Genomic DNA, 20,635 nt, shown 5'->3' on the forward strand with positions numbered 1-20,635 from the left:
ATTAAAAGTCCAAAAAACTAAATATAACTCATTGAATCTATATCAGCTAACGCTTCATTTCCGCCCCCCCCCCCCCTCTTTCTTTGTGGTACAAAAGTCTGAACTCACTGCTTCTGCCTTGGTAGACAAGTACTCTCACATTTCAAGTGTGCTTCTAGCCCTTGCATTTTCCAACTAAGAAATGGGCCATTTTTCTCATAACCCTGAATAGCATTTCTCCATTTAATGAAAATGGTAGGCTAGTGAATGAATTGTCTTCAAAGGGTCTTTTGGAGACAGAGAAGTTTTAGCTATCAATTTAAAATCTTCTTGTAGACAGTAAAGATAGCTTATAGATTCTAAATAAATTGATGATCTATCCAAATTCATTAATTCCAGTTGGGCACACACCTATAGCATTCATGTTGTCACAGTGGAGGCCCTTTGTGTGAAAATGAAAAATAGAAAATAACAGTTCATATACATATCCATAGTAGAGTATGTGCCAAAAGGAAACTACATGGGGAACCTGTAAGACCATTAAACTCAGCTACAAAAATTGCAGACGTGTATCACTTAATAGAAATTAGAGAAAAGTACTCCAAGTATTTCCAAGATAATGTTTTGTAGGTCAAAATATATTGCTCTCCTTTCCTCCCCACCCTTCCCTTCTCTCCTCCTCCTCCTCCTCCTCTTCTTCTTCTCTCACCCCACCCCCCCACCCCTATCTCAATGTAGATCCTCAAGGTTGACTAACTCAGAGAGTGGGAAATTGCTTTATGGTATTTAATGGATAGATAGCTTTTCAAGGTAATCAGATGGCATTTCCTCTGAGTTTCCCTTTGCATTAACCTGTTCCCTATAAATGTGTATAGCTGCAAGAATAAAAATATGCTTTAGTTTTGGAGGTATTGACATTTTACTCATAACTGAAATACAAGTAAGAGCAGTTAGACTTGAGGACTTCAAGATTCCAAAATGAAATTCCATAAAGATTTTCTAGGTTTGAGAGTAATCATCTCAAATCCCCCAAAGGAAAATTGTTGAATTACTAATTTTGTGCCATATGAACTTGTCAGAATCAGTTCTCCAAGCTAGTCAACTATGAATCCTCTGCTACTTCAGCCAGAGGCATTTAAATCCTTTGAGAAGATTGGAAGAATCAGAAGTAATTGAAATATTTTTAAACATCACTCGAAAACATATAGTGGGTAATAATTTTCCATAAGACACTTAACATATTTTGTTAGTGTACATGCTACTACTCAAAGGGTATTCTGGGTATCACCAGCATTAGCTGGGAGGTCAGTGAAAATGCAGAATCCCAAAGCCACCACAGAATGTCAGAATCATAACCAGCATTTTAACAACCTCCCAGCTAATTCAAGTGGGAATAATGCTGAATAGTTTCAGCTATATGAGTGTGGATGCCTCTTTATCACTTAAGTGATCTCAGGGATGTTTTCCTAATTCTCTTTTTGTCTAAATTTTGAATTTGTTAGAATATCTTATGCTAAATCAATTGATCACCATGTTCTCTGAAATCTGTTATCCAAAATCCTCACAAGCAATCAATCAGCTCCTTTATCTTAAACATTTTTGATTGCTTATTTTATGAGGATTAGAAAGCTAATCCACATGAAAATATCACTTTTTAGTTGGGAAAATAAGCTCAAGTTGACAAAGTGACTGAGTCCAGCTTTAGATCCCGATATTATGACTCCCCAATTTATACTCTTAACATCCAAACCCAAGGAAGAATGTTGGAAAATAACATAGCATTATTAAACCTGAGACAGGCATTGGTGGCTCTGGGCTACAATCCTAGCTACACAGGAAGCTGAGATAGAAGGATGGTGGTTTAAAGCCAACTGGGACAAGAAAATTTATGAGAGTCTTATCTCTAAAAAAGTACCAAAAATGGTGGAAGTGGACCTGTGGCTCAAGTGGTAGAACATTAACTAGCCTTGGGGCAAAAAGTTCTCAGACAACCCGGGCCTTGTGTTTAAGCCTCAACACTAGTGTGCTCTCTCTCTCTCCCTCTCTCTCTCTCATACACACACACACACACACACACACACACACACACACACACACAAACCATTTTAGTGATGATCAAATATTTGAAGATGCTGACTAGCTTGACTGTCCCTAAACCCAGGATGAAAGAAACTTCTGCTATCTAAGTGTCTTACAATCACATTTTCTCTATTTCATAACAGGCCAAGAAGAGAATTAATGTATTCAATATGCAGATTGATCTTATTTAATTAGAAGAACTATGAATTGGAAAGCAATTTTCTTTCCAAACTCTCATTGAGCAACAGCCATAATAGTTTACAGATTACTAAGCTTTAGAACTAGACAAAAAAAAGTAGGAGGAAAAGGAACTGTTCATATAGATGTGAACTTAAACCTCATGTATACATATTCACATTTTCTATTGTTTAATAACTAAAAGTTTATGGACTCTGTGCCTTACTTTAGGTGAAGAAAATTGAGGGCAATCAGGGATTGATTTCCTTTTCCTCTTTATCTCTCACCATTTACCATTTCTTATGTAGAACATTTTGAAAATTTGACAGAAGAATGTCATTATTCTCATAGTAAGGTAAAGAGTATGAGCATGTCAGGCAATATTTTTCTCTCTCCAAGCTAGATTCCAATGTTAGGACTAAGAAAATAACCTTTATTTCTGCATTGAAAGGCTATACCTCCTTCATTTCTAACTCATCAAATATCTTGTTACATTGGTTACGAGACTATAAAGACTCAAGCTTTTTCTGTCAGCAAAAAAGAACAACTCACATATCTGCAGTTCAAGAAAACCTAAGAAACTCTGACTGGTAGCAATAGAAGGGAATTGTGTATATTCTTCAGGTTTGTACCCAACTTAAAACTGTTTCAAAAAAGAAAATGATGACAGTGAAATATTTTCTCAGATAAAACTTGCAGTTTGCTTGATGTGCCCTATAATAGTACTATAGTAATTCTTGTGATTTTGTCTTCCCAGTGTGTATGTATAGAGAACCATCACTACATGAAATTGGAGAAAAACAAGGCCGTTCAAGGAAAAGTTCTGGAACACCAACCATGAATGGAGGCAAAGTCGTGAATCAAGATTCCACATAGCTGAGAACTCTGCCTTTCTTCCCTCTCCTTCCTTTCCTTCCTCTCCCCTCCCCTCCCTGGTTCCCTTCCAACAAATCCACCCAGGAGAGAAAAATAAAATGGCATCGCAGGACCTAGTAGCTAAGATTCTGCACTCAAAATCTTCCTTTGTGTAGGACAAGAAAATCGAACCAAAGCTTGCCTGTTGCAATGTGGTAGAAAATTCACGTGCACAAATATCACATAAAAAAAAGCAATGGAAAAAAATAAACCAGGACTCCACAAACATTAAATTAAGCTGTGTTGTTATTAATAGAGGGCTAATTGTCATGAAGACATTACTGTAAATAAGATGAAATAAAATTATTACATAAAAGAAAAGGATTTAAGAGAAATGAACTTAGAGATCAATGTTAGACCTTAAATTGCTCAAACTCTGGAAAATGCTGTGATAATATTTGTTTGATTTTTTTTTGTATTTTCTTTGGACATCTGGAAATTATATATGATTATATCTTGTAACCTGGAAATTTTTTTAGCCATGAAATTAAACTATGTATAAATTATACTCTTCTAATGCCTATTAGGTATGTAACCAGGAATCATTCAACATGAAAAACATTTAAAAATATTACTCTTGAAGCTGTTCAGGTTGGTTTTTGTAAAAGAATAGTCTTGTATTGAATTGTGAACAGTAGTAGCTGATTTAATTCCTTCATTAAGAGGCAGATTCTCCTAGGAGAATATCCTATTTCCTCAAAGTATTAATTGAAAATCTCATTTTTAAAATCATACAGAAACAGAAATTCTTCTCCTAAAAGCTGAAGTAACTTTTGGAACTCTTCCACCATTGCTATGTCTTTGTGGTTAGACATAAGTTACTTGCTCTTTTGATTTGTTCTTAGTTTTTATTTTGGGGACACTCTTGAGAGTATAGGTGCATGTCTAGCTTTCTTAGAGAGTTTGGTACAATCTCTTGTAGTAGGGACAAAGAATGAATGGTTTTACATAAGGTAATAAGTCCAAGGAAATGAGTCAAAGCAAATAACATTTGCTTTTGTACCTAAGCAGAGCTGAAAAATATAGTGGTTTGTTTTCTAGACTCTGTGAGAAACTGGAAGATATGGATGTGAGATTCTTTACTTACTATCTTTATGAAGCCAGTGGCTTGTTTGTTGATATCTATTCACATTTATAAGTCTAGATGAAAGTAAGTCTGTCTTGGAGCTGATAGAAAGTTACTAATTATGCACTGAATTTTCAAGGAACATGGAGAAATGATATGGAATTAGCAATTGTGATTCCAATAGATGGAATTGTTTGAGTAGCTTGAAGTAGCAAAAAAGAACTCACTGTAAGAGTAAGCAAACACACTGTTAGGGATTCTAATATATTAGAAAATACAAGCAAAGAAGTGAGTGTTATACAATTGCATTGGAATAAGTAGATCTACATAGCCCTATCAATCAGGAATGGTGTAGAGACATCCAAATTAAAACAATAAAACAAAACAGAACGCTAAAAACTGTATGCAGATTTATGGATATTATTAATGAGAAGACTTAGCATGTAACTTCTCCTATATCTCTACTGTCCAGCATGTATTATTCCAAATATGACTCCCTAAAATATATACACTTTGCAGAAGCTCTAGGCCCTCACCTCAAACCATGCCATCAGTTGCTGTATTCTTTCAAGGTTGACATAGTGCCCCTGACTCTACACAATCATTATTCTTCAATGTGCTTCTTGTCCCTCACCAAGTATCCTGTTTATGTTCTCAGTGGGTAGCAGGAAATGAACTGGGAGAATTTGCCTGAGTCAAGGAGAATAAATGATATACATGTAGACAAGAATTTTGAACACATTTGCAGTGGATACTTGTTTAATCAAACTATATGGAAAATAACAAATAAATACATTTAATTTTTTTACAAAAAGGAATGTTGCTCTTTGAGGAAAATAATACCCTTGTAAATATTCAAATCTGGCTGTATATTCCTTGTCACTGTTGATATCACTTCACTATAAGTACACCTGTCACTTTCAGGACCAAACAGATTCCAAGCACAAAGCCTTATTTTCTTTGAGGAAAATAAAACAAAGTAACTCTTCAATAAAATGGGTCATAGGCTCTTTTAGCATGAAATGACTGGAGCTTTGTGATGAAGCACATATAATCAACCAATCAACCACAACACAAATGACAGCTTCACAGGTCAAACAATGTTGGCATCCACAATCACCCATTTCAACAGCAATTTCATGACAATCTATATTTAATCTGGTTGATTATGAAAAAATGATACAGATATGAATCTACAATAAAATATCTTCTCTATTTTCTATGGTTGCCCATCATTTATTATTTGTAACAACATTTATTTCCTTCTTGATAGTAGTTCAGGTGGACATTCCTGATTACTCAATTTATACGTTGATACTGAATTTATACATTGTTTTCATTAATATCATGACCATCAAAAGTTTACTGCAAGGAAATGTTTCAAAATTATCTTTCTTTGATTTTCAACTCATTTCAGAGAATGAATGAGAAATCTCACATTTCTTTTACACCTAAGCCTATATAACAATAATTGTGGTTCAGAGAACAGATAAATGTTTGCTTAGTTATGCCTTATATTTATTGTTTTTATTATTTATTTATTTATTATTATTATCAGTCATAGGCTTGAACTCAGGTCCTGGACACTGTCCCTGAGCTTTTCTGCTCAAAGCCAGTGCTCTGCTACTTTCAGCCACAGATTCACTTCAGATAAGAATCTCATGGACTTTCCTGGTAGCTTTGTTTTTTTCTTTTTGCCAGTCATGAACCTTGGACTCAAGGCCTAAACTTCTTTTTGCTCATGGCTAGCACTTGACCACTTGAGCCACAGTGCCATCTCTGGCCTTTCTATATATGTGGTGCTGGGGAATCGAACCCAGGGCTTCATGTGTACAAGGCAAGCACTCTTGCCACTAGGCCATATTCCCAGCCCCTCCTGGTAGCTTTGAACCATGGACCCTCAGAACACAGCCTCCTGAGTAGATCAGTGCCAAGCTATGGCTTAAGTTTTAACTAGATCCAAATAATTAATATAAAGAATCAAGATTCTCTATGTTAAAAAAATTCTCAAATATAAACATATAACTGTCCAGTTTCTTTCATGACTCAGATTTTATATTTTACTTTGTAGTTTTACTCTAAGTAAAATAGTTCTTTACTATGATTTTTATTGTTCTAAATTCAAGCTCTTCAATCCATTCTTTTTATGAAATGAGATTTTTATTTTCAAAAAAGAAAATATATTGTACTACTCCTAGGAAAATATGTGGCTTTTATTAAAGCTTTAAAATTGGCTATGTAAATATAAATTAAGACATATATACTTAAAAATTCTAATGTTTCAAAATCAATAGGCTTAAAAATAAAAATGTTTTGAAAATCTCACGATATAGTTTTTGGACACTAAATTTACTTCATTTTTTCTTTCAACTACAAGATTGAGAGGTAGAAACAAATGCTGCTAAAGTTCCTTGGTAGTTTAGAGATGTTTAAGCTGCAGCAAATTCAAAGACAGGAAGCCATCCTATTCAACATAGTAAGAGTTTTGGCTTTGAATATATATTTGAAATTCATAGCACATTGTTACCCTTTATAGAATGCCTCCCCCCAAAAAAAATAACACATGTCAGTGAAATATGATATGATTCTTTATGGGCCAGAAAACTTGTTCAGAACAACTCTTCCATTTATGAACATGACAATACTATAGCTAAATACCATATTGTAATTGGTATTCCTATGGGGCCACTAGCAAGAATTAAGGATTTGAAGTTGGGAGGAAAGTTTAAAGAATGGCTTGACTTTGATAATTTGAGAACACTGTTTCTTGGTGAAGAAGTATGACTCCATCAACAGTAATCTTTTTTTTTTAATAGTCAGGCCTAGAAATAGCAAATTTACCCTTTATTCTTAGTGTTCGAGGCCTTAATCTTGAGGTTTCATTATATTGCTTAATTACATCTGCACAAGAAAAAATTAGTCAAACACCAAATACCAAAACTTTCCTGTTCATTTACATACAGTGAAAGGCTGAGGTTATTTCTGTCAGAAAATAGTAAACAGCATTTTTTTTTCAAATTTTTATTATCAAACAGATCTACAGAGAGTTTACAGTTTCATACGTTAGGCATTGGATACATTTCTTGTACTGTTTGTTACCTCATCCCTCATTCCCCCCTCCGTCCTCCCCCTTTCCCTTTCCCCCCATGAGGTGTTCAGTTCACTTACACCAAACAGTTTTGCAAGTATTGTTATTGTAGTTGTTTGTCTTTTTTTACTCTGTGTCTCTCGATTTTGGTATTCCCTTTCAATTTTCTAGTTCTAATACCAGTATAGACGGTTGCCAATATACTCAGATAAGATGACAGAGATAGTGTAGATACAACCACAGGAAGGTGATACAAGAACATCATCAATAGTAGAAGCTACAGATACACATGGGACATTGAAAGTAGTTACAACTGTGATATAACAATCGTTTCCATACCATGGAGTTCATTTCACTTAGCATCATCTTATGTGATCCAAAGGGTATAGCTATTGGGCTCTTGTGATCCTCTGCTGTGACTTGCCTAAACCTGTGCTAATTATTCCCAATAAGGGAGACCATAGAGTCCATGTTTCTTTGGGTCTGGCTCACTTCACTTAGTATAATTTTTTCCAAGTCCTTCCATTTCCTTACAAATGGGGCAGTGTCATTCTTTCTTATAGAGGCATAAAATTCCATTGTGTATATGTACCACATTTTCCTGATCCATTCGTCTACTGAGGGGCATCTGGGTTGGTTCCAGATTCTAGCTATGACAAATTGCGCTGCAATGAACATTGTTGTGCTGGTGGCTTTACTGTGATTTTGTTTGTGGTTTTTTGGATAGATACCCAAAAGTAGGGTTGCAGGGTCATAGGGGAGTTCTATATTTAGCCTTCTGAGGAATCTCCATACTGCTTGCCAGAGTGGCTGAACCAGTTTACATTCCCACCAACAATGAAGTAGGGTTCCCTTTTGGCCACATCCCCTCCAACAATTGTTATTGTTAGTTTTCTTGATATAGGACATTCTCACTGGGGTGAGATGGAATCTCAATGTTGTTTTGATTTGCATTTCTTTTATGGCCAGTGATGTAGAGCACTTTTTCCTGTGTCTCTTGGCCATTCTCATTTCCTCATCACAGAGTCTCTTTTTAAGTCTTTAGCCCACTTGATTAGGGGGCTATTGGTTCTTTGCGGTTTTGTTTTGGAGGAAGGTAATTTTTTTAGTTCTTCATATATTTAGATATGAGGCCTTTGTCCATTGAATCGCCGGTAAAGATCTCCCAGTCTGTGGGCTTTCTGTTTAGCTTGCGAGCTATGTCCCTTGCAGTGCAGAAGCTCTGCAGTTTGATGCAGTCCCATTTGTCCAACCTTTCTTTGATTTGTAGCCTTTCTGGGTCTTTGTTAAGGAAGTTCCATCCAGCACCAAGGAGCCCAAGTGTTTCTCCTACTCCTTCCTTCAGTGTTTTCAGGGTGACTGTTTTGATTTCGAGGTCTTTAATCCATTTGGAATTGATTTTGGTGCAGGGTGATATATAAGGATCTAGTTTTAGTTTGTTGCATGTGTTGAACCAGTTTTGCCAGCACCATTTGTTAAAGAGACTATCTTTCTTCCAAACTATTGTTTTAGCTCCTTTATCAAAGATTAAGTTTGTGTAGTTCTGTGGTTCATTTCTGGGTCTTCAATTCTGTTCCATTGGTCTTCAGGCCTGTTGTGGTGCCAATACCAAGCTGTAAGCAGCATTTTTAAAGTAAAAATATCACATTTGAAACTGTGGGTTTTTCTACACTCACACACATATACACATACACTTATATGTATATTCATATTCATCAAAAATGATGACATATTCTACAATTTTTATTTCATTGATGGTCTTTGATTATAGATAGGTCACCAAAAATAAAGAGATATGATTAATGTATATTTTTAATGATAGTACAAATTGCCACTTTATAATAAAAAAGAAACCAATGGGAACAATTATCAAAGCACATACCATCTCAGAATTCCAGTGATTATTAATCCCTCTCTTGGATACAGTAGAGTTACTTTTTATTTCTAAAAATATTTATTTAAAAAGAAGTACTTCCTAATAGTGATCTTGTGGTAAGTCATATCTGATTGAAAATTTACAGCTGAGGAACAAATAAAGGAATTAAATCTCATATATTCAGGAATTTTTATGGAGCTCAAATTAACAATTCAATACTTACATCTAAATTTAGTGAAAATTGCTAATGTTTAGAGTTGATATATACTTAGCTTCAGTAATAAACAGAAATAAAACCGAGAATATTTAACATTATGAACATAACATTAAACTATATTATATTAAACATTATTAACCATTACTTCATTAAATGTTTTATTGATTAGAAACAATGAGCTAATGTTTCTTTGCTATTGATCCAAACACAATGGAAGACAATAGCATTTATTTTACTAAAGTTCATTTTAAAAAAGGAACCCAATAACATGCAAAGTATATTTCTATTCGTATATTTGCCATTAGCTCTGCTCAGATGTTAAATGTTCCAATCTTAAATTAATGACACAAGAATGTTTAATAAACATGTTTTATGAGAAACCAAGCAAATTAATATTTTGTCATTAAAGCAAAGATTATTTAAATTATTGTCGTTTTTGAGACCAAATTTGTAAAATGTTTATACATCACAGTCTTCCTGAAGTGAAAGGTAATTGAAGTCTTGATATACTCATTCATGTAGACAGAATCTTGGCACTTTTTTTAAACAGTAAACTTCTTCGTGAAGTCTTACTCTTGCTTTTAGTGTGTCCATGCTATGAAGTGTTGCAGAAAGAGTCTTGCATTAAAAGCAATCAAATATGGACTTATAGCTGAGACATAAGTGATGTTTTACAGGGCAGTCAAAGTAAGCATTTTTTTCTAATTACAAAGATACTTGTGATACCTGGCATATTGCTTTAAGATGACTAGATTCTATACGTGTACTCTTCACTTGTGATTTAAAAATTAGACACTTGAATGAGTTTAAAGATCATAAACCAAATTACATTCTCAAAAGTTCAAGAAAGGCACATGCATAAAATTATTTCAATATTCCAAAATGTGTGTGACAGTAGGTAACACTGAGATTTTGTATGTCATTCACCACACAGAATTGAAGCCTGGAGGGGAAACAGATTACAAAAACAGATAAACATACTTGTGGTGTAATATTTTCTGTGAATACCTACTCTACAGAAGAACCTATGTAGGTCCTGAAAAAGACATAAGCAGGTGTAACTTTAAATAAAAGAAGTCGATCTTAGCAAGCCAATCTAATTGAGAGGTTTGTATAATCAATAATCAATAGAATGGATAAAACTCAGCCATCTAAGCTGGGATATAGGGATTCATTTTGCATAGATGTGTGTCAAAATGGATGCCTACAATAAAAAGTAAGCTAGAAACAGAACAAAAGAAGACTAAAGAAAAGCTTCAACTCTACACTTATAGAAGAGATTTGGGGAACTACTAGAAAAATAAAACTGATACATTTTACAATAATTCAAATATCAACATGTCCAATGTCTTTAGATGACCATCACAGAGCTTGGCTTTTTTTTTTTTTTTTTTTTGGCCAGTCCTGGGCCTTGGACTCAGGGCCTGAGCACTGTCCCTGGCTTCTTCCCGCTCAAGGCTAGCACTCTGCCACTTGAGCCACAGCACCGCTTCTGGCCGTTTTCTGTATATGTGGTGCTGGGGAATCGAACCTAGGGCCTCGTGTATCCGAGGCAGGCACTCTTGCCACTAGGCTATGTCCCCAGCCCAAGCTTGGCTTTTCTAAATCAGAATTTACACCATAATGACTCTCGTTATATCAAGAAAAGGAGTGCCTGGATTCATCCATTGCAAAGTGCTTCACAAAATATCATGTCAAGTAGTACTTCTAGATTCTAAACTTGAAGCTGTTGAGACTTCAAAAACACCTGTCTTTCCTTTGTCTCCTCTACGATAATACAATGTATTTGAACAGTTTAGATGATGCTAAAGTGTTACACACACACACACACACACACTCACACACACCAAAGCAGCATATTCCTTGTGTGGGCTGCATTGGTTTTGTATTTATATTAGCATCAAAATCTTTGGTAACATTTCTCCAATAAATTTGCTTGCAACTTTTTTTTTTTTTGCAGATGAGCTAATAATGTATTTTATCCAAAATAATATACATCCTCAAACCACCAGGCTCTACAAGGACTTTGTTTAGGATTTTAAAACATGATAGCATTGCCATGCTACTATTATGGCAAGCTTATCTAAACAAAGAGATATTTTAGTTAGTTTACTATGCCTCTATCCATATTCATGAATTAAGCCTGCAACGTTGTCTTTAAAAATATGTTGTTAATCCAGAGAGGCACACAAGACATATACCAGTTGTGCCTGCCCTATACCTTTAACTCTATGAGGGGAACAATTGCTCTACTGAAGAACTTCACAAGAGGAATTCTTTGGTACACAAATTGTACTTCCACCTATTTATGCTTTTCTTCCTCTCTACCAACTCCATTTTCATTTATTTTCCTTTTTGGTCCTGTATACATTTTCAGATTGCTTATCTGCTTTATTTACTGACTTATCTCTGAAATACTTTTTGTTCACCCCCCTCCTAGATTTTTGAGTAATTTTTCTCTTCCCTGCATGTTCATTCCAGAAAATACTTTTGCGATAGACCACCATGGCAACCACTTTTTTCTCTATGAAAATAACAGCTTAGATATATTAGAAGACTTTTAAATATGATAGAAAGGCTGAACTCAGATGAATCATAATTCGTTGATGCATTTAAACACATCAGGATAAATGTCTGCATTTTCCTTATTGTTCTATCAAAGCACTTTTTATTCACAATCCAAAAATGTTTATTCCAGGTTCTGACTGCATGTCCACGTTTATACACAGGAAAAATGTAAATATGGATTCAGGAAGATGTGTTCCCTGACCAGGAATGCATCTATACCAGAAACTCCAATGAGCTATATCTCTTTGGTCCTAACTGAGGTCTCATTAGTAAGGAAGAAAGCAGCATTAATTTAAGAATTAGAGTTCTTTGTTATAAAGTACGGAATGTCCTTGATTTTTGTACTGAGTGTCACCACAGTCCCTTTCACTGGATCGATCTTGCTGCTATAGGTTGTGACTCATTGATAGTAGAACTGGGAAATTAAGGTACAGCTCTCTAGGAAACAAGTTGAGGCATCCTCTGTTTATAATATGCTATTCGAGTGTCCCCTAAAGGAGAATAATGGAATGCTGAAGCTATGAGGAGGGAGGCTCTTTCTTTCAACATTGTTGGTACAATGGGAATTTTCTTTAAACCAGGAACCAAAAAACCTTGGACAGAACACCTTGTGGGGGAATCAGTCTAGAGGCTATGAGCTCAGTGTATCTAGTAGCTAGGATAATGGCCATTGCAATGTCTCCAGATAGTGGTCTCATTGAGGAACAGCTCCTCTCATACCATCAGCAATAGCCAGAGCTGGCAACCTCAGATCAACAGGAACTTACCATGGACTATGGACAAGGGTGATGAGGATCTGCTTGACTGAATATTCTCCCCAAAATGTCAAAGCCATTTCTGACCTGGCTCAAAACAAGTGATCACAATACAGCCAACAACATCACCGGTGGACTTGCAGATGGCTGCCTGCTTCTCTGATGCTGAGCATGTTGCTATCTAGAACTTGTTTCTAAATGCAGGAATTGAAAAACACACACACAAAAAATAAATTAATTAAAGTAGGAATTGAATGATGGCATCTCCTTGCTTCCCAGAATCTTCATCACATCCTTGCCTCTACAATTAAGGAGTAGATTCTGATCAAGTGGATCATCCTTTTCCAAGTAGAGAACTCAAAGAAGCAAAGACTCAGTAAGAGTATACAAAGTGATTTCTCCTTCGATCTTTTCTCTTTCTTTATATGTTTTTATTTTATTTACTTTTTACTTTTAGTTTTTGCTGGTCCTGGGGCCTGAATTTAAGGCCTGGGCACGCTCCTTGAGCCTCTGTGTGATTAAGGTATCATTCTACCACTTGGGCAACAGCTACATTTATAACTTTTTCTGACTGGTTCATTGGAGATAAGAAAGTCATGGACTTTTCTGCCCCAGCTGGCTTCCAGCTGCGATCCTCAGATCTCAGCTTCCTGAGTAGTTAGGGTTACAGGGATGAGCCATTGGCACCTGGCTTTTTAATTCATTTTTACTTGTTACTATAAAGGTGACATTCAGGGAGGTTACAGTTACCTAAGTCAGGTAATGAATGAACAATGTCACCCTTTCTCTTGCTCACTCATAGTTGTTTTTTATTTTTGGGTTTTTTTTTTTTTTTGCCAGTCCTGGGCCTTGGACTCAGGGCCTGATCACTGTCTCTGGCTTCTTTTTGCTCAAGGCTAGCACTCTACCACTTGAGCCACAGAGCCACTTCTGGCCATTTTCTGCATATGAGGTGCTGGGGAATTGAACCCAGGGCTTCATGTATACGAGGCAAGCACACTTGCTACTAGGCCATACTAGCCCTCACTCATAGTTTTTGTCTTCCATCCCCACATACAAGTTGTGTATTTCATTTTCACCATAATGTCGATGAGAACCACTGGTGCATTTGTTCACCCTTTGTCCCTCCATTTCTGTGCCCACTCCTACCTCCCCAAAGACAGATGAATGAACAAGAAAAAAGGAAAAGAAAATGAAAACAAAAGCCTTGCATTTCTCTTTCTTGAAGTTTATTTCAATAAATATTATTTTGTATAATCAGAGGCATGTGCCTTTGTGTTCCTCCCCTAAGAGTACATCCATCTACAGACTTCTGTATAATATCATGTCTTGGTGTATTTTAGATTTATCTTCTGCATATGAGAGAAAAAAATGTTCCATTAGTCTGTCTGTGCATGGCTTATCTCACTTAACATGACTTGTTCTAGGTCCATCCATTTCCCTGCAAATGACACAGTGTTATCCTTTCTAATGGCTGTGTAAAATTCTGGGTGTTGACCTTTTCTATTTCTTTAAGCAAAGACAAAGTGTGGAAGCATGAGTAACTGCAAGGAAGACAGGACACGGGGAACGTGGTTCTTTGAGAAGAAGACATGTGATTTATTTTTGGGATGTGAGGGTTATATAGGGTTAGAGATTAATTTATAAATCTAAGAGCAAAACAGACCGTTTTGCCACTCCATTCATACCATGGATAGCATCATAACAAAAGCTCATATTAGCAAAGGTAAAGCTCTAATTCGCTTCTGCAAAGCTCAATTGTCTTGACAATAGAATTCCCTAATACTGTTAAAGCCCTTCTCTGGAGTAGTTGTGCAGACAATACAACCCAGAGACTTTCTATTCAGAGAAGGGGAATCTCATGACAAAGTGGCTTCCTTTGGCCAACAAACACAGGAAATTCCTCAGTGGGAGTTTTCCCCCACTGGCCCTCTGGTGTTCCAGGAAAGGGCATCAGGATTCGGTGTGGAGGCTAGGTCCCCCACTGGTCAGAGGAATGTCGTCCTTCCACACCAAAGGAATTGGTTAGTTTAGTGCCAGTAGCTAATCATGATTACAGGCATAACCATAGCTACTCAGGAGGCTGAGATCTGAAGAGAATAAAAAATTCAAAGCTAGCCTGAGCAGAGAAAACCCTGAGACTCTTTTTTTTTTTTTTGTCCAGTCCTGGGGCTTGGACTCTGGGCCTGAGCACTGTCCCTTGCTTCTTTTTTGCTCAAGGCTAGCACTCTGCCACTTGAGCCACAGCACCACTTCTGGCCATTTTCTGTATATGTGGTGCTGGGGAATCGAACCCAGGGCCTCATGTATATGAGGCAGGCACTCTTGCCACTAGGCCATATCCCTAGCCCACCCTGAGACTCTTATTCCAAACCACCAGCAAAAAGCCAGAAGTGAAATTGCAGTTCAAGTAGTAAAGTGTCAGCCTTGGGCAGAAAAGCTAAGGAATAGAGCCCAGGACCTGAGTTGAAGACCTAGTACCAGCACATAGGAGCACGTGTGTGTGCACGCACACACACACACATACACATACACAAACATGCACATAGTTGGTAACTTCAAACTCAATACCGTTATCTTATATAATTTCTATTAATTTAATTCTTTTATAAAAAATTGTTTATTGCCAAAGTAATGTACAGAGGGGTTACAGTTTCATACATAAGGCAGTGAGTACATTTCTTGTTAAACTTGTTACCTCCTCCCTAGGTTTTTCTCCCCACTTTCCCCCTCCCCCATTTCCTCCCCTCCCCGCCCTGGAGCTGTACAGTTGGTTTACAGCATATTGTCATGTAAGTATTGCTGCTGTATTGGTTCACCTTTCACCCCTTTTCTCTCCATTTTGATGTTCCCCTTCCTTTCCCTAGTTCCAATAAATGTACATACAACTTAATTCTTATTGTTGTTTAGGATATACTTAGTGGTTCTTAACCATATGCATTTTATAGTCACCTGAGAACTTCTAAAATATATACTAAGGATTTGGTCTTACTCCAACAAATCCTGGCATAATTATTTTTGGAGATAGGATTCTTTTGAGTTAGCAAATGGTCCATTCCTGTAACCCTAACTGCTTGGGAGGCAAAAACTGAGAGAAGAGCAGTTTGAGGCTAGCTTAGGAAAAATTAATAAAAACTCATTTAAATCAATAAAATCTGGGTGTGGTAGAACAACAATTTCATCCAAGTTTTGTGAGAAGGACAAATAGGATCATAGTCCATGCTGATTTGGGCATAATTGTCAGCTCCTATTTCAAAAATGACCAGTGCCAAAAGAGCTACAAATGTGTCTCCAATGGTAGAGTACCTGTCTAGCTAACATAAGATCCTGAGTATAAATCCAGCAAAAGCAAGCAAAATAAGCAGAAAAAAAGTGATTCGTACCCTCACAAATGGAAAATCACTTTAATAAGGCATCTTCTAAAAAAAGAAAATTCTTTAAAAATTATTGGTAATATTTGTTAAATGACTTCATCGTGGAATTATGTTAAATTTACAGATTTTTATGTAGTAGATATCTATGAAGATTTTGAGTAAAAGACATTTTTTAAACAAGGCTTAGATAACTTCAATACCATTTAATAATAGTACCAAGTCTCTAAATACCTTGAACATTTTCCAGAACCTTATTCCATTTCCTAGAGATATCACAGTTGTATGTTTAAAAAGTCCATAATATAGAACTTGCTTGAATGTTAAAGTTGGCTCAAGGGTTCTCTCCTCTGAGATCAAAGAGAAGTTTGTTGAAGCAGCCTCATTGTTTTTCACGTCTTTTTCTATGTAAAAACATTTTTGCCTAGATGATATTAAAAGTGTGACTTCTGTCTTGAAATAGTAGCATCCAAAATCATTAGGGACATCCATTAGAATCTTGATAATTATAGAAATCAGTATTTACTTCTTATATGGCTGTCAGTGTTTACAAGGGCACTTTGTTTAGCTTGAACATGTTAAGACAGACATCTCTGTCACTTGCAGTGAGATTTACTTTCCCCTGAATATAGAGTTCAATGAGATGTCTCTTAAGCTCTACCTGATTTATTACCACTCTCACAATACCCACTCTCAGGACAGAACATAGTCACAAGAACCTTCTCCCCACTTTCATTAGGCCATACTCATTCCTGTAAGGAATACTGTCACAATGATATATTTTTTGTAATGTTCAAGTTTGTGTGAGAAGTTGACTAGGGTGTGAAGGAACTTAAATTAAGCATTATTTTTGGTGTGTCTATGAGGGTGTTTGCAGATGAGTTTAGCATTTGAATTTTGACTCAGTAGATTGTCCTCCACCTTTGGTATTGTTTATATCTTGAAAAGACTGGATGATAATGGAGTAGTAATAAGGAGTTTCCCTACATAGAAAAGCCAGGTACTGAACAGATATCATTGCTAAATTGTACCAAACCTTCAAAGAACTGACAGAGACTTTTCTCAAGCTATTCCATTAAGTGGAAATGTAAGGTTTGCTTCTAAAATTGTTCTGTGAAACTAGTGTTATTCTGGTTTCAAAAATGGATATGAATACAGAAGGAAAAAAGAAAGCTACACATGATGTTCATAGACACAAAAATTTTGAGTAAAACACCTACAAAACTAAATTCAACACATTAAAAAAGATCCTACACTAGGATCAAGTAGGTTCCATTCCAGAGATACAAGGATTGTTCAACATATGCAAATCAGTAAGTGTAATGAAAAGTGAATATAATAAAAAATAAAAATCACATGATTCTTCCAATCAATGCAGTAAAATCCTTTGAGAAAATGGAACATCCTTTCATGAGATAACACTGAAGTAACTATAAAGGATGTTATGTTGGCTTTATAAAAGCCATGTATGACAAATGTATAACATTACAGTAAATAGGGAAAACAAAAAAATTCTTTCTAAAGTCAAGAATGAGACAAATGTTTCTATTTTCTCCAATCTTATTCAGTATAGGGCTTGAATTATTAGCCAGAGAAATGTAGTAAAAGAAATAGAAAAAACACAAGTAGAAAAATAAAAATTCAAATTACCCAACTGGAAGATGATATTGTCCTATAATTAAAAAGACACTGGAAGGTGGGAAAATTTCCCATGTTCTAGGATAGGCAGGATTAAGATTATAAATAAATGCTCATATTACCAAAGGTAGTTGTCTACAGAATCAACCCAATCAATCAAAATTTCAACATTTCTCACAGAACTAAACATGGATTAGCTAAATCAATCCTGAGTAAAAGAATACAGCTAGTACTAAGCACCAGTAGCTCACACCTGTAATCCTAACTACTCAGAAGGATTGTAGCTCAAAACTAGCTTGAGCAGAAAAGTGTGCAAGACTGCATTTCTAAGTCAATAGCAAAAAGCCAAGTTGGAGATGTAGCTGGCATGGTAAAGCACTAGCCATGAGTAAGCAAGCTGAACTTAATGCAAGGCCCTGAATTCAAACCCCATGAAGGTCACAGACAAGAAAAATACCTAAGGTATTAAAATACTTGCACAATATTTGATTTCAAATTGTACAATAGATATGTTGTAACAAATAGCATTTTACTGTCATGAACATGGACATGTAGTGTTTCATTCCTGCACGTACTATATTCAGCTTTGTCAAATATATATACATCTGCCCCTGGGTTGTTTCCCTGTGAGGTTGTACTTTGAATCTAAGATCACATAGAGACGTGTGCTCTCTTTCATATTATGCTTGTACCTGTGATGCAATATGATCCTCCAACTGTTACATTATTTTCTTTCTCTTCAACTGGAAAGTGAAGGTTTTGAAGGATAGAAAGGAAATTTGTTCCTCTGTGTTGTCACAAAAGAGATTTATTAAATGTTCATCAAATTATTTTAAATATAAAAGAAGCTCCACAGGAAGCTTCAGTAAGAAATAATGGGCTTCCTTAAGCTGGACATATCAAAGAAAAAAATCCTGGCAAGACCTTTTTTTTAAGAACGCTTAAGAAAAATTCATTTTATAGAAAACAATCATGCCATTTAACTAGTATACATGGCATTCCCTGTACTACTGATACTTTTTCTCTTTCCTTTATTCTGAGTTGTTTTACTGATGGAAAAATTTTAGCTAGAGTTCTGAGAGGTGCGTGGGAGTTTCCTCTGAGCACACATCTTGTTAAAATATAATGGAATATGTGCATATATTACAACTCCCACATAATTTTCCCTTAACTGCTCTCCTGAAGTCTATACAGTATACAATCTACTTAGGTGGCCTGGGATTCTAGCTGAAAACATCTCAAGGATCATTGTAGGATTTGGATTTAATAAGAAGAGAATTCTTCATTTGGTCTTCACAAAACTTCACTTCAGATTACGTCTTGCCTCAGTGGGAGAATACGTGCCGAAAAGCATGAAGCCCTGAGTTCAAGTCCCAGTCATACCCAAATAGTCTTCACTCTGGAGGAACTTTTTGCAGTTTGTACTTACTCAAGAAGCCAGTGATATAGTACAAAATATTGTTCAATAAATAAAACATAAGAGCCATATGGAATTTCAAATGTTCTAGTAACCTTACTGAAAAATTATAAAACTAAGTGGAATTAATTTCTATAGCATACATTCCTCATCTCAAAAGTATAATTTATATATAGAATCAAGATGCAATTACTAATGAAGTATTTGGAATTGCTTTTATTCTACAGCTTTGGAACAAGGGACATTTCAATTCAGAGTAGGCACATGGAACTTCTCAGAAGCCAGGTTGGCCCTCTATGAGAAGCACAGACTTAAAGGAAACTCAGAATGTAAAGGCTGAACTTCATCACTAAAGGATGATGAATTTACTCGTGGCTTATATGATATTCAATTTTTTTTTTTCTTTTGCCAGTGTTGGGCCTTGGACTCAGGGCCTGAGCACTGTCCCTGGTTTCTTTTTGCTCAAGGCTAGCACTCTGCTACTTGAGCCACAGCGCCACTTCTGGCCATTTTCTATATATGTGGTGCTGGGGAATCGAACCCAGGGCTTCAGGCACTCTTGCCTCTAGGCCATATTCCCAGCCTTATGTAATATTGGAAGCACTTCTATCCAGCGCATTCTGTGTTCCACAGTGCCTTATAAAGCAAGGCATCACCTTTCTTGTCTGAGACATCTGCTCATGCCATTGTCTCTAGCCTTTAATTTTATGACCCAACTGTTTTTCCATAACTAGACTTAATGGGCATTTATTCTTTGGTGTCTAGCAATCCATGTTTCCTTTGCTTCATAGTATATTTTATATTGTCTTCCTCAATCTCAAACTCCCTGCTTTCTTGACTAGTCAATTTATTTTAGGTCTCAAACTAGTTTTCAGTTTCTCAAGGAGACACTGTGTCCTCTACAAACAGGGTCTAAACATCATCCTGACAGGTTTTCACAGCTCTTACTATGGAGGTTTTCCTTTGGCATAGCCCATCCCTTCAGTGATAATATCCCAAGCTAAGTACCTGGTAGGTAGGTACACAATTGGTATTGCTTGAGTGAGTGTATGAAAGATTAAATAAACAAAATCTACAATATGGAAAGGTTAGAAAAAGGAAGTAACTTGCTAAATGTCCTACAGTTTGTAAGGAGGAAGTGGATAGCAATCCAATTGGGTTCATATGGTTTGGTTTTAATATTTAACAAGATTATAATTAAAATGTAGTCATTACAGTCTAGAGAGCAGAACTACAAGAGCCCATGCATTCAGGAATCTGGGTTTCTACTATATTCTTTTGTTTCTGAGGCCAGCATGAAATACGACGTAGCAATGGCATGGTAAACTGGCATGTCGTTACAGGGAGCACTGTGTCCAGACCTGGACCGTACCTATAATCAGTCCATCCATGTCTGGGTGTATATTTCAAGTTCTAACCCAGATTCATAAGGAGAAATGTTTGAGGTTATTCACTGAAATGCTATTTATATTGGCAAAGAATTGTAGTG

At 36.1% G+C, this 20,635-nt stretch overlaps 1 protein-coding gene across 3 annotated transcripts in view; it reads left to right on the forward strand.

Moving 5' to 3' along the window:
* The window catches only part of Fgf12 (fibroblast growth factor 12), a 341,337-nt gene extending 335,899 nt beyond the window's left edge, over nt 1-5,438 (forward strand). For all 3 annotated transcript variants that reach the window (XM_048346939.1, XM_048346940.1, XM_048346938.1), the window contains exon 5: nt 2,993-5,438. In XM_048346939.1, the coding sequence (XP_048202896.1) occupies nt 2,993-3,111 (119 nt within the window). In that variant the 3' untranslated portion in view covers nt 3,112-5,438. The remainder of the gene's footprint in view (nt 1-2,992) is intronic.
* The last annotated feature ends 15,197 nt before the right edge of the window (nt 5,439-20,635 follow it).

This window comes from Perognathus longimembris, chromosome 5, assembly GCF_023159225.1.
Source record: "Perognathus longimembris pacificus isolate PPM17 chromosome 5, ASM2315922v1, whole genome shotgun sequence".
Taxonomy (NCBI): Eukaryota; Metazoa; Chordata; class Mammalia; order Rodentia; family Heteromyidae; genus Perognathus; species Perognathus longimembris.